Here is a 15,344-nt window from a genome sequence, read left to right as displayed (position 1 = left end):
AGATTATTTTTGTCGTATCAATTACACAGCCTTTATAATGCCTAGGTTGCTAGGAGCTGAGACGAGCCCAGGCAAGAAGGCAGCAGTTGGTGTGAAAGTACATCTTAGAACCTCAGAATGGCCCCATGCATTTCCATGGCCCTTCCTTGGACTTTGAGATAAATTCTATTTCCTGCACTGGACAGTGTTCTCAGCCATTCCCTGTGACTGGCGCTGACATATCGCCAAGGGACATTTCAAGGTACCAAGGGCAGTAGAAGCACCTACCGGGTTGTTGCTGGTCTTTCCCGCGAGTATGACCCGGGCCTTGACCTTGTTCATGTTGAAGTTCTTCAGGTAGGCTTCGTGGATTCTCTTGCCCAGAGATTTGAGGTCTGCAGTTTCCGAATCTTTCAGGTCGTGTTCACAGGTAAGAATTTCTGCTTTCAGTTTTGCTTTTTCAGATCTTGGCATTCTTCCAAAGCGAATTGCTGGAGTTGGGGTGAAGATGGAACAAGGGGGTGGATATAGAAATGGTCAAGGCACTCAAAAACCAAGGCAGAGGCAAAAGAAAGAGTGGTAGGTCACACTAGGAATGGCGAGCTAAACCAACCCATTCCTCATGACCATCAAACTTTCTACTACAGAGACCGAAAACCAACTACACAACTTATCAATGGGATGGCTTACTGTCCTCAGGTAGGCCATTGGCCAAGGAGAAGGGAATGAAAGTAAGTTATCATTTCTTTCATCTATGTATCTATGTATCTATCTATGCAGCTATCTATGCATCTATCTATGTATCTATCTATCTATGCATCTATGTATCTATCTATGTATCTATCTATGCATCTATCTATGTATCTATCTATGTATCTGTGTATCTATCTATATATCATAGCTATCTAGCTATCTCATATCCATCTACCTACCTACCTATCAACCTATTACCATCAATCTATATCTATCTATCCATGTATCTCTCTTCTGTCTATGTATGTATGTATGTATGTATGTATGTATGTATGTATGTATCTGTCTATCTATCTATCTATCTATCTATCTATCTATCTATCTATCTATCTATCTATCATCTATCTATCATCTATCTGTCTGCCTAACATCTCCCTAGTAATCATCTACCTATATAGCTAGCTAGCTATGTACCTATTTATATACCACTTGCCTACTAATCATCTGTCTGTCTATCTGTCTGTGTATTTTTTGAGACGGTCTCATATAGTGGGTCATGCTCACTTCCAAGTAACTATAGAATACAGGATAGCCTTGAACTCCTGAGCAGCTTGCCTCAGCCCCTCCAGTGCTCAGGCTACAGGCTAGGTCTCTGTGGTGCTGGGACCACGTAGCTTCATGAACCCAGTGCCTCATGCACTGCAGGTTAGCATTCTACCAGCTGAGGGACATCCCCAGCACTAATTTTTTTTTTTAAAGACAGGGTCTTCCAATGTAGCCCAGGCTGGCCATGAAATTTCAAAAATCTTCTTGCATCAGCAGGCTGAGTGCTGGGCTTATAGGCATGTAGCACTATGTCCGTGATCCCAGCACTCCATGGAGGCAGAGGCAAGTGGGTCTCTTTGAGTTCAAGGCCAGCCCGGTTTACATAGTGATTTCCATACCAAGAGTTCAAGATCACCCTCAGTTATATAGTTAGACTGTCTCACAATAAAACAAAACAAAACAAACCAACCATAGACAGACAGACAGACAGATAATAGATAAATAAGTACATAGATAGATAGCTATCTATATAGATAGATGATTAAAAGGCTGATGTTAGGCAGACAGGTAGATAGATGATAGGAAAGATAGATGATAGATAGGTAGATGATAGATATAGAGATAGGTTTTGAAGTCCCCATCTCAAAAGCTAAATGGATGAATGAATGAATTATCTTCACTGGGAACCATGTTCTAAATTATAGTATGACTGAAAAAATGGAAACTCACAGTATGGTACAATATTTGAACCAACACACATTTGAGAGTGGTTATGTGACATCTTGCCACTCCAGTGACCTCCAAGTTGACAGCCATGTCTCACCATAAGAGTTTCAAGTGCTCTGCTAAATATACCAGCTGCTGGAGATAGTTACACAGCACAACACACCCAATCACAATACAGCTGCTCTGACTGATCACGGAGGGGAAACTGAGGCATGGACTGACACAGTTTGCCCAGCAGCCTTACCTACCATTGTGTGACATCCCGACAGACAGGCACTTGTGAAAACGGCAGTACTGGCATTTGTTCCGGTTCTTCTTCTGAATCTTGCAGCTCCGATCACACTTGTCGTACACCAGCTTCAGCCGAATAGTTCGCCGAAAGAAGCCCTGTGACGTCAACACATAATTTAAATAAAGAACGTGGACTCTGGGTAAGCCTCCAGACGGGCTTCGCGCAGCTTTCTCATGGATTCAATTGACTGACTGGTTTGTTCTGAAACGGGGCCTCACGGAGCCCAGCCAGGCAAAGAGCTTGCTCTGGCGGCCAAAGACGGGCTTGAACTCTTGACCTTCCTGCTTCCACCTCTCGAGTGCTGGACACACTTGGCTAAGCACCACCATGCCTGGCTTTATGGGGTTCTGAGGAGCCAACCCGGGGCTTCATGCATGCTAGGCAAGTTCTCTCCCAGCTGAGCCACAGCCCAGTCCTACCATCTCTAAGAAACTATGTGTTGAAGTTCTAGAAAAGTCCCGTCTAACTGGGGCAAATAGGAAATGTATGTCTCTACATTGAAAACGGAAACTGATGTGCTAAGGCAGAGTTCAGAGCGATCTTAGAAAGACCCTACCAGCCCGGGGAAGACAACACCAAGTCCCTAAGAGAAAACGTTATAACGAGAGGAAAATGGCTATTCTGAAACAACAACTCTTGCTTTATAGCAGCGTCAAGGCTATACCCAGGAAGAACAGAGCTTGAGCTCAAAAAAAGCCAGGATGATTAGACATGGCCTTGATGGAGGGCCCCATCCCAAAGGGCTACACAGATAGAAAACTCAGGAAGGGGTTTATTTTGGCTTTTTGGGTTCTTTGCTTTTGCTTCTTCCTCTAGCCTGAGATAGTGGGCTCTCAAGGCTTTCTTGGGGGCTGGAGGACCAGAAGGGGGAGGTTCCTCACCTAGGTGTGTGAGGTAGGATGTCAGAAGGACCTATGGGATGGAGAGGAAGAGCGAGAAGCAAGGGCTCTAAATGCCAGGGAGCGTCAGACCTTTGATCTGGGCTCACTGTTACCACGCACTAGGCTTGTAAGACCAGGCCCACCAAAGAGAGATGGCAACACTTCTTCAAGAAGGTACCGGAAAGTCTAGACTATTTCCTCAGACCCTGGACACTTCCAGGAGGTACTAGGAAGGAAGCCTTTGGATTTTAAGTGAGTATGTACATTTCTCAATTTTCCATACGTGGTGTCCATGAACTGACAAACTTGAAAATGTCCGTGCAGCAGAAGGGGATTCACTTTTTGTACACGAGGGCGGGCTCATGCCTGTCTAGAGGTCAAGTTGACTCTCACTGGGGAGAAAGCTACAACAGGAGGGTGCAGGGGGTTAGGAGGGTGTCAGTCTGTGCCAGAAGTGACTGGCTGGAGGTCAGTTACAGGAGCTAGGTACCGTGGACTCAGAGCTAGGGACAGAACACCTTTGCTCAACACATGGTAACCTCTGCCCTAGCTGGCCTCTGGAGAGGTCCTGAGGTCACAGGTAAACACATTCCTCTACATGGTCACCTCTGCTCTAGCTGGCTTCTGGGGTGGTCCTGAGGTAAAGTGCGTAGTCTATACTTCGTACCATGGGAAGAGTCATTTTTAAATGGACTGCTCTTTTTGTTTCCTTGTTCATTTTGGTTTAAAGAATATGCGCCTCTCAGATGTCTACAAAGTACAGCAAAGCAACCTGCCCTAGACTGTCAGAAGGGGAGTCAACCTGCCACAGAAGCCAGTTCTCTGCTCCTTCTGTAGGCCTAGGAGTGCTGACAGCCGTCTCGTAGAGGAGCAAAGGCGTCGAGCTGTGTGGCCACCTCCCCCTCCCCCCCAGGGCCTCCTTACCTTACAGCCTTCACATGCGTGAACTCCGTAGTGGTACCCTGAGGCCTTGTCCCCACATATTCGACACTCGATGTTCAGGGCACTGCCGGGGGACTCGTCCGTGCTGGCGGGGATCACGGGGCAGCTGACTGAGGAAGGGCTGGAAGCTGGAGAGAGGGTGTCTACAGATGGAAGAGGAAAGTATGTGAAACCTGGGGTGTTACCACCCATGACAGAATCAGATCTTTGGGAAGATACCTTTTCGTAAGAGGGGGATGTGTGATGTGAGCAGGTGCCTCTCTTGAGTCAGCCCCGCCCCTGGCTGTACACTGCCCATGGTTACTTATCATGGTGCCACCATTCTTGAGGCTCACGTGTGCTAGCCTGTCTCCTGACTCATACCCTATCTCCAGTTCTTCAGAGGCCATATTACAGGACCTCCACGGGGGCCCCAGCCTCCCGTGCCATGGGCTCAACACAGAGCTGGCTGCTTTCCAATTTTGTTGTCACTGTTTCAATAGACTAGTCATACCCACAAGTGTTCTGACAAATGGTTTCAACCCTAAAATCCAATAGCTAAGGTAAGAGGATTGTGAGCTTAAGACCAGCCTGGGCTATAGAGTGAGACAGAGACCGAGTCAGAGACAGAGACAGATGGAGGCAGAGATGGAGGCAGAAGAGGCAGGAGAATATGTAGAGAAATAGGAGAGAAAAGTGAAGGAAAACCAAAAGAGTGTGTGTTGAGAGGGGAGAAAAAAAAACATGCTGAGAATAAGACAGAGAAAGAGAATTGAAAAAGGAGAGGAAAGGAAAGACAGGGAAAAAGAGAAAGGGCAGAGCCTGGGAGAAGATAAATCTAAAAATCCACCCAATAAAAGTCTAGTGTCTAAAAGATGCGGTGAAGTCTTAAAATTAACCAATAGAAAACAACACAGATAAAAAAACATCAACAGAGGCCTGGAGAGATGGCTCAGAGGTTAAGAACACTGGATGCTCTTTCCAGAGATTCTGAGTTCAATTCCTAGCAACCACATAGTAGCGCATAACCATCTATAGTATGATCTGGTTCCCTCTTCTGGTTTTCAGATGTACATGCAGACAGACCATTGTATACATAATGAATAAACATACCCTTTTTAAAAAGTCATCAATAGACCTGAATAAATACTTCACCCACGAAGGCAGATGGTGAGTGCGTGTATGGAGTGACACTCAGTGTCACTGTCCTTACCAGACTTTGAGTTAAAGCCACAGAGACTATCACTGCGTACCGATTAAACTAAACTTCTCCAAAACTTGCGATGGAAGTGCCAGCAGGGTTGTGGAGTGGCTGCTGTCACTCCTGGCCAGTGTGCATGCAGAAAGAGACAGCCACATTTAAAGCCAAACAGTCATGAGAAAAATCGCATCTCTGCTTACTTCCCCAGCTGATTCAGGAACAGATCTGAACAAAAATAAACAACATGAGCAGTTACAGAAGTTCTATTCTTCTTCTTCTTTTCTTCTTCTTCTCCTCCTTCTCCTTTCTTCTTCTTCTCCTTTCTTCTTCTTCTTCTTCTTCTTCTTCTTCTTCTTCTTCTTCTTCTTCTTCTTCTTCTTCTTCTTCTTCTTCTTCTTCTTCTTCTTCTTCTCCCTTCTTCTCCCTTCTTCTCCCCTCTTCTTCTCCTTCTTCCTCTCTTCTCCCTTCTTCTCCTTCTTCTCCTTCTTCTCCTTCTTCTCCTTCTTCTCCCTTCTTCTCCCTTCTTCTCCCTTCTTCTTCTTCTTCTTCTTCTTCTTCTTCTTCTTCTTCTTCTTCTTCTTCTTCTTCTTCTTCTTCTTCTTCTTCTTCTTCTTCTTCTTCTTCTCCTCCTCCTCCTCCTCCTCCTCCTCCTCCTCCTCCTCCTTCTTCTTCTCCTTCTTCTCCTTCCTTCTTCTCCTTCTCCTTCTCCTTCTCCTTTCTTCTCCTTTTCTCTTCTTCTTCTCTCTTCTCTCTTCTCTCTTCTCTCTTCTTCTTCTTCTATAAAATTGTGTGTATAATGTGTATGTCTGTGTGCACTGTTGTGTGCACACTGTTCTGTGTACAAGTGTTATCGTGTACATGCAGTGGCATGGAAGTGGAGGTTAGAAGACAACTTGGACATCGGCTGCCAGCTTCTACCTTGTTTGAGACCAGGCCTCTTTTCTGTTGCTCATGGTCTGTGCACCGGAGTAGCTAGAGTGAGAGCTTCTTGGAGGCCCTTGTGTTGGCTGGCCTTCTCTGCACAAGGCACTGCCATCTCAATCCCACGCCACTGCATTTGCCTTCCTTGTCTTTCAAACACATTTTTGGGTTTGGAACTCAGGTTTTCACGCTTACACGGCAAGCTCTTTGACCCACAGAACCATCTCCTTGGCTCTAGGAGCTTCATACTTAGTTGCTAAGAGCTGGAAGTAGCCAAGATTGATGTGTGATTGTTGGAGGCTAGCCTGAACTACGCAGTGAGTTCCAGGACAGCCTGAGCTACAACAGAGGAAGACCTGAACAGAGTAAGATCAAGAAACCCAACAGATTGGTGAAATGGTTCAGTGGTAGGAAAAAAGGACTTTCTGTATTCCAGAAACCCAAGCAGGAAAAGAGACACACGAAGGTTGTCTTCTGACACCCCACACACATACTTACACACTCATACACACACACACACACACACACACACACACACACACACACACACACCCCAAATTAAAGAAAACACTACAACAAAACAAAAAGGCAACTATAGAGGCCACCCCAGGATGGTCCCAGGGAACTGTACTCCCAGGACCAAGCACATTCCTGTCTCTGCCCTGCCCAATGGATGCTCCTGACTGTGCAGGGCATCAAGGGCAGCACTCAAGGCACTTACTGCTTTAGTACTGAGGAAATCACCTCTCAAGTAAAAGTAAGATGGTTCCATCTAACAAAGCAAGAAGCGGGACCGGAAAGGATCAGACATTTCGCCGTCACCTAATTGCATCTCTGAGTAAAGCCTGGGCATGCCTAGTGGAATGCAGAGCCCACCACACCACAGAGCTCACAGCAAGTGCCAGTCAATAAAACAAAAATTACAAGGCACAGGAACAGAAATTTTGGCTCCTGATGAGAAGAGAAATAAATGAAAGAAACCCAGAAATGACACAGATGATAGAATTTGTAGCCAAGGCATTAAAGAGTTATTCTGATCAGACTCCAAGATGGGAGACAGAAGACTGGGTGTGTTGTATAGAAATGAGGGTGAAAAGAATGGACAGATCACGGTGCTAGTGCTAAAAACTACAATACGTGGTGTGAAAAAACAAACCAGGGAGATTAAACACTACAGAAGAAAAGGTTGTCAGACTGGAAAACACAGCAATAGAAACTATCAAAAGGCACATGTGTGCACCTGTACACACACACACACACACACACACACACACTATGAGTGGCAGGTGTCACAAGGATGCAGAGGAGACCATTGCACAGGGTCAATGGGAATGAAAATTAGCACAGCTGTTGTGGGAAATTGTATAGAGCTTTCTCTGATAATAAAAGGTGAAACAACCATGGACTGAAACAACCCCACCATCCTTCTGAAAACATATCCATAGGAACCGAAATCGATCTGCTGACGAGATGCCTGCACTCCACATATCACTATTCACAATAGCTGAGATGCGGAGTCGACCTTGGTGTCCTACAATGGATGAATAAGAAAGGAAACATGGTATACCTACAGAATAACACCAATCCATGTTAACTGAGGGTAGGAAGATCCACCCACTGTGGGCAGCACCATGTCCTACACAGGGGATCCTGAATTATGTAAGAGTAGAGAAAGTGGAAGCTGGAGAGAGGGCTCAAGTTAAGAGCCCTGGATGCTCTTCCAGAGGACTGGAGTTCAATTCCCACCACCTTACATGGCTGCTCACAACTGTCTGTAACTCTAGCCACAAGAGATACAATGCCCTCTTCTGGCTGGTACAGGCACTGCACACACACACCATATGCAGACGTACACTCAGGCAAATAAAAAAATTGGAGAGATTCTCCATCAAAGAAAAATGAGCTGAACACTAACACCCATTGTTCTCCCTTCCTGTAATTGATGTGATACGACCAACTCCCTTCAGCTTCTCTTGCCGACATCACCGCTGTGATGGGCTGTGACTTGGAACCATAACTTAAACAATACATTCTCCCCTCAGTGGCTTTGTCAGCGTGTTTTATCACATCAACAGAAATGAAGCTAAGGCAGGACTAACAGAAGCATTACAGATTCCCTAAATATTATAGTAGCAATAAAGAAGCATTAGGGATAGCTTCCTACGCATACGTTCAACAGGTTAGATGGAACTAGCACCTTCTTTGAAAGATACTGTGGCCGTCTTCATTGTCAATCCTTTTGTGCTGAGAGTTGACTAAGAGGTTGACTAGTGAAGAACACATCTGGGTGTGTCTATTAGGGTTGACATGTGGAAGGACCACTAAGGGAGAAAGACTGGCCCTAAGTACAGGCAGCATCATCTCATGAGCCAGGGGCCCAGATGGGATAAAGGCAAAGAAGGAGAGATGCTGGCCAGTGTGTGCAAGCGCCCCTTTTTCTGAGCAAGTACAATTGTGGCCGCCGCCACCACCAGTGGAAACCAGACAGTTATTTCAGGCTTCCAGCTACATACACTAGTGCTGTCCAAGCAGTGGCCAGGTCTGCAGCCTTGGACTAAGATTGATTGATCCTCTATGTTTTGAGACTTTGGGGTCCCTGATCTGGAATTGGGTTTTTTGGCTCATGAGCATGGGGAAAGCCACTGGGTACCACCCAGCCTCCAATCGTGTAAGGCAACCTAATATACTCCCCTTTACAATAAAAATGCACAGTGTATGTTCTTTTTAACCTAATAAACTCCCTTTTACAACTATACACACACACACAGTATATGGTCTTTTTGTATAGAGAACCTAATACAGAAACAAATTATCAGCATTTGCAAAGAGGTAAAAAATAAACAGTCCTCCCTCTTCCTAGGAAAGAAGTTGAATATATAGTTTAAAATGTCCTCCTCTAAAGAAAACTCCTGCTGGGTGGGGTGGCACAACCTTTATGTCTTTAACCCCAACACTTGGGAGGTAGAGGCAGGTGGATCTCTATAAGCCAAGGCCTGGTCTACGTAGTAAGACCCTATCAAAAAAGAAAGAGAGAGAGAGAGAGAGAGAGGAGGGAGGGGAGGAGGGAAGGAGGGAAGGAAGGAAGGAAGGGAAGGAGGAAGGGAGGGAGGGAGGGAGGGAGGGAGGGAGGGAGGGAGGGAGGGAGGGAGGAAGAAGCTGTGAGTTAAGAAAACGCCAGGCTCAGATCTCTTCATCTATGAAATCTCCCAAGGTTTCAAGGAAACTCAAGTATCAAGTCTACAGAAAAACTTTCAGGAAACAAAAAAGAGAAGGGGGGGGGGTGGATTTCCTCCTTTTACAAGGCAAGAATCAACCTAAGTCCAAAGGCAGAGAGAGATTCTAAAAACAAAAACCAACACCCCCTTTAATAAAATCTTAGACAATTAAACTCTATACCAAGATGGTGAGTCGTTAGGACAAACTAACATTTTCCACTGGAATATGATCTTAGCTTAATCTTTGACATGTGTGATTCACCATATTAATAAACTAAAAGGGGCCAGGCGGTCAGTGGTAGTGCATGCCTCTGGTCCCAGTTCTTGGGAATCAGAAGCAAGTGGACCTCTGTGAGTTTGAGGCTAGCCTGGTCCACAAAGCAAGTTCAAAAGACAGCTGTACACAGAGAAACCTTGTTTCAAAAAAAAAAAAAAAGTAATGTGTAAGTAAGTTAACTAAATAACCAACTAGAAGGAAACCCTTTTAATCATCATAAAGATTTCCCCATATCTAACATCGATGCCTAATAAGAATAGCACACTGGGACATGAAGGTAACCCCATCAGTCCGGTAAGTATCTAAGCACCCTATAAGAACACTGTTGGAGGGGCGTCTATGAGAAACTGTAGCCAGAACATTCTGTGGCAAAGATTGTGTGGCTTTTCCATGGATCAGTAATAAGAGGAGGCATTGCCATTCCTGTCTAACATTGTGCTGGAAATTCTGACCAGTATAACAATGTAATAAAGGAAACTAAAAAGGCCCATCTTGAAATGGAAGAAGGGAAACTGTCTTTGTGGCATATGACATCATTATTCACATGGAAATCTTTTTTAGAAAGACTTATTTATTTATTTATTTATTTATTTATTTATTTATTTATTTATTGTATCACTGTCTTCAGACACATCAGAAGAGGGCATTGGATCCCATTACAGATGGTTGTGAGCCACCATGTGGTTGCTGGGAACTGAACTCAGGACCTCTTGAAGAGCAGGCAGTGCTCTTAACCGCTGAGCCATCTCTCCAGCCCTCACATGGAAATCTTAAAGAATCTGTAAAGAATTCACCAGATCTAATTAGGCTTATGAATTAGCATTAAAAATGATTATACTCTTATATACATAGCACTGGATAATCAGAAATTTAAATGCAAAATAATACCATTTATGATATCAAAAGCATAAAATGCTTCCATACAAATCTGATGTAAAATGTAAAAGCCTGGGTATGAGTCAGAATAACCCTTGCTTGAAGGACATGAAGAGGACCAGGTAAGGGAGGAACCCTTCTTTCAGGGACCAATTGGAAGAATCAGACCAGAAGATGTCAGTTCTCTCCAAACTGACCGTGTGTGTGTGTGTGTGTGTGTGTGTGTGTGTGTATGTGTAACTCCAATCAGAAGCTTAGCTGCCTTTTTTTTAAAAAAAAAAGAAGATGAGCCATCTTCTAAAGAGATGGCTCAGTCATTAAGAGTACTGGCTGGTCTTTCCTGGACCCAATTTCCAGCACCTATAAGGCAGCTCACAGCTGTCTGCAACTCCAGTTCCAGGGGATCCCACACCCTCACACAGACACACATGCAGGCAAAACAGCAATGCACATAGAATTAAAAACAATTTATTTTTAAAAACTGACCAATTCATTTCAACCAGGGCTAGAGAGATGGCTCAGTGAGCAAGAGCATTTGCTGCTCTTCCAGAGGATCCAAGTTGGGTTCCCAGCACGGGGTTCAGATGGCTCACACTCATCTCTAATTCCAGCTCCAGGAGAATAGGATGTAGTTGGCTTCCACAGGCAACTGCACTCATATGTATACAAACACACACACACATACATACACATACACACATATGAATACACATACACACATATATGCATACACATACATACACATATATACATACACCTACACACATATACATAAAAATACACACATATACACACACACACACACACACACACTAAACTGACCAGCTGATTTTAAAGTATATATAAAGTACAAAAAGTAGGGAAGTCCTAGACTATCCAAAAGAATATGACCCAAGAACTTATCTATGTGTCACTGGGCTATTGCTCATAGACATACTGTGAGCAGACACACACACACACACACACACACACACACACACACACACACACAGAGCTCTGTCTACATTCTTCTCTTGGGTAAACACATTGAGGGTAGAAGAGCTGCTTACGTGGGACAGATGTTTGCTAAGTTTTCAGGAAATGCCAACACCATGGGATTGGTGTTCAGTGAAAGAAAGGGAAGGACGGAGCTGAGCAAAGACTTAGACGCAGACCTACAACTGTCCCCCCATTCCAGAGACCCAGGGACAGCTGAGCGGCCTTGTCGGTTATGCCTGAACAACCCCAAAAATGCAAGAGAAAGAGAGAAAGGAACTTTGATATGTATGTAAAAAATTTAAGCCAAGGAATATTGGACTTCCTCGTAAAACCTAAGACTTCTAGAAGTTCAAGTGAAGAACTCTTAAATATGACACAAAAGGCACAGACTACCACAGGAAAGACGCTGATAACTGGACTCCATCAATGAGGAACTGATTTTTTTTATTGAGTAACTTGGCTAACAGGAAAAATAAAGTAGAGGCTGGAAGAATGTATTTATAGATCACTTATCTAACGAACTCCTTGCTGTTCAGATTGCAGATATAAGTTTCTAGCATCAGTAGTAAGAAAACACACAACCCAAGTAAAAGCAGGTAAATGATTTGAACAGAAAAGTTACCCAAAAAAGTTACAGGGCAAACTATCACACAAAAAGATGCTCAGTGCCCTCTGGCATCAGAGGCCATTTGGCACAGTAAACCCCCCGCCCCCCTTGGCTGGGCAGTGGTGGCGCACGCCTTTAATCCCAGCACTTGGGAGGCAGAGGTAGGCAGATTTCTGAGTTTGAGGCCAGCCTGGTCTACAGAGTGAGTCCAGGACAGCCAGGGCTATACAGAGAAAGCCTGAATCTAAAAAACAAAAACGGGCTGGTGAGATGGCTCAGTGGGTAAGAACACCCGACTGCTCTTCCAAAGGTCCGGAGTTCAAATCCCAGCAACCACATGGTGGTTCACAACCATCTGTAACAAGATCTGACACCCTCTTCTGGAGTGTCTGAAGATAGCTACAGTGTACTTACATATAATAAATAAATAAATAAATAAATAAATAAATAAATAAATAAATCTTAAAAAAAAACAAAAACAAAAACACCTGTCCCTTGAAGCACCATGACTCCCCTCAAGATGGCTAAGGTCGGTTTACCGATGACCACAAGATGGCTAAGGTCGGTTTACCGATGACCACAAGATGGCTAAGGTCGGTTTACCGATGACCACAAGATGGCTAAAGTCGGTTTACCGATGACCACAAGATGGTTAGGGTGCTTCCACCTTCTGAAGATGAGTCTGGGAGGGGCTGACTCACACACTGAAGGTGGGGACTGCGTCTTGGAAAGGGTTTGGCATTTCCTGGGAACTAACACAAACGTCTGCCCTCCTATCCCAGCCCTCCCACTCCTCTGTATAGGACACAGATATCTGGATGGAGCCTTGCATGTAACTCTTCGTAATAGTTCTGTATGCAATAGCCCAGACCTGCCCATAGCTCCAGTGTTCACAGCAAGATGCACAGAGACAGAAACAACAGCATGTCAGGCAGTACACGGCAAAGATTGAAGTATAGATGCGTGTCATGAAGCAGAGGCATCGCAAAGGGATCCCACAGAGAGAGGAGGCCTGTTTAGAAAAAACTGTGCCGTTTAGACGAAGTTCTGGGAAACACAGACTAGCCCACAATGGTAGAGAGCATACCAGAAGTTACGTGGTGAGTAGGAAGGATGGCATTGCAGGGGAGCACCACGCTGGCTTTTTTTTTTTTTTCCGAGACAGGGTTTCTCTGTGTAGCCCTGGCTGTCCTGGAACTCACTCTGTAGACCAAGCTGGCCTCGAACTCAAAAATCCACCTGCCTCTGCCTCCCAAGTGCTGGGATTAAAGGCTCGAGCCACCACGCCTGGCTCCATGCTGGCTTTTTTGGGTGTGGTCATTAATTTGATTGTAATGATGGCATCAGAGAGAGAGAGAGAGAGAGAGAGAGAGAGAGAGAGAGAGAGAGAGAGAGAGAGAGAGAGATCTTCCTAGAAAGCAGCACTTACCTGTGATGACAGAGCCCTCGGAGCCCGGACAGCTTCCTAAGTACTGGTAGTCTGCAAAACCAAAGCTTCCAGAGCTCTCCTCACCGATGGACTGAGAAATCTCTTGAATGTTTCCCATTTCTTGTAAGAATTCTTCAGATAAGGGACTTTCCAGGTCATCTGCCTCCAGTGGGGAGAGAGGACAGATGGGGCTCTCTGTGTCCACCATGTTGGATGGATGTGGCCAGGCAGGCCACAGAGCGCTAAGCTGTGGGAGGAAAATAGCCATTCACTTTCTGTTACGAATTGAAATCATCACTGTCTAAGCTCAAATCTCAGCAGTGGCAGCATTGACTCTCTACCCTTGACTCTCGAAAGCACAGTAATTAGACTCTCCAAACAGGGTCTGGAGGGATGACTCCGCAGTTGGGAGTACTTGTTGCTCTTGCAGAGGACCTTGGTTCCATTCCCAACACCTACGTGGCAGCTCACAAACATCTGTAACTCTAGTTCCAGGGGATCTTATGACCTCTGTGGGCATTTACATTGTTTTGGTACACACGTATAGATCCAGGATAAATGTTCATACAACACACAAAATAAAATTAATATCTATTTTTAAATTTCTAAACAATAAAACACAGAAGGTGCCAAGCTGCCGTGCAGTTGGCAACCCTTCATTGCTTACTGTCTGTCCAGTACACTGAGCTCAGCTTCCCAGCCATGGACAAGAGCAAAGTCCACGTTCCCTAGAACAGGCCTTCCAATGGGGACACAGGTGGGGGCCAACTGAACAGGATGTCTGCTGGGGGTGAGATGATACAGCAGGAGCAGATGGGGAACAGATGCCTCACTCGGGGAAGCCCCAGAAGGGTGGGCTCCGTCCTGGAGAAGAATGTTCCAGCAAAAAGAACACCAAGTGCCGGTGCATGCCAGCACATTCTAGGATCAGCAGGGAGGCCACTGGGCCTGACTGAGAGGCATCAAGGGGGAGGGAATAAGCAGCCAGTGCTCTTCCTATACACATGAAGGCCAGGGTATAGTAGATGGTTTTAGAAAATAAATGACATAGCAACAAATGCTTTGTGGAGTTTTAAAGACATCTAAGTAGGTAAGTCCCAGGCAACATCAACCTCTATTTACCTGCAAGCAAAATAACAACAAACAAACAACAACACAAACCAAAACCAAACAAAACCGAAACAAACCCCTCAAACCAAAAAAGTCTCCATATAAATAAGTATACATAATCTTAAATGACTTCTTATTCCCTCCAGCCCCAAGTCCAATCCCCTTAGCATGTCAGTTCAGCCCTTTGGACCTCATCTCTTCCCATCATGCACTTGTCATGGCCCCTTCAGCCCCATGGAAACTGATCACACTAGGCCTCTTGGGAGGTTCACCTCTGCAGCTCTGCCTAAACTGTCTCACAGCTGCCTTCAGTAGGCCCTGACTCAGCCTCCTTCCCCTAAGCCTGATAGGGTCACCAACCACCCAGCTGGACTAGGGGGAGGGGGCAGGAGGAGGGAGCGGCTGTGGTGGGGGTGGGCAGGAGGAGGGGGTAGCTGTGGGTTCCAAGTGCTGCAGCTCCTGTCATGCTGTGACCACAGAGAGCCAGCGTCTTCTGAAGAACATTTCCCAAAGCACTGAATGAACACATGTGAACTGACATTGCCACGTTTCCCATTTGCCTCTTGTCAACAAACTTTTTAATCTCAGAGGAAGAGAGATGGTTTGGCTTCCTCAAGAAATGAGTGGTGCATGCCTTTAATCCCAGCACTCAGGAGGCAGAGGCAGGCAGATTTCTGAGTTCAAGGCCAGCC

The 15,344-nt window shown here is 45.3% G+C and overlaps 1 protein-coding gene across 14 annotated transcripts in view; it reads right to left on the bottom strand.

Moving 5' to 3' along the window:
• The window catches only part of Ppara (peroxisome proliferator activated receptor alpha), a 71,942-nt gene that overhangs the window by 15,542 nt on the left and 41,056 nt on the right, over positions 1-15,344 (bottom strand). For 10 of the 14 annotated variants that reach the window (XM_011245517.3, XM_030248421.1, XM_011245516.3 and 7 more), the window contains 4 exons: positions 13,543-13,789; positions 4,042-4,202; positions 2,193-2,331; positions 268-470 (listed from right to left, as the gene is read on the bottom strand). In XM_011245517.3, coding sequence (XP_011243819.1) covers positions 268-470; positions 2,193-2,331; positions 4,042-4,202; positions 13,543-13,750 — 711 coding nt within the window. In that variant the 5' untranslated portion in view covers positions 13,751-13,789. Of the gene's footprint in view, positions 1-267; positions 471-2,192; positions 2,332-4,041; positions 4,203-13,542; positions 13,790-14,209; positions 15,317-15,344 lie in introns of those variants that run through there. The other 4 variants (XM_030248422.1, XM_030248424.1, XM_030248423.1 and 1 more) reach the window with 2 other exon arrangements.

The sequence above is a fragment of the Mus musculus genome, chromosome 15, assembly GCF_000001635.26.
Source record: "Mus musculus strain C57BL/6J chromosome 15, GRCm38.p6 C57BL/6J".
Lineage (NCBI taxonomy): Eukaryota > Metazoa > Chordata > Mammalia > Rodentia > Muridae > Mus > Mus musculus.
The sequence above is the reverse complement of the archived record's forward strand: the minus strand, read 5'-3'. Positions and strand labels throughout refer to the sequence as shown.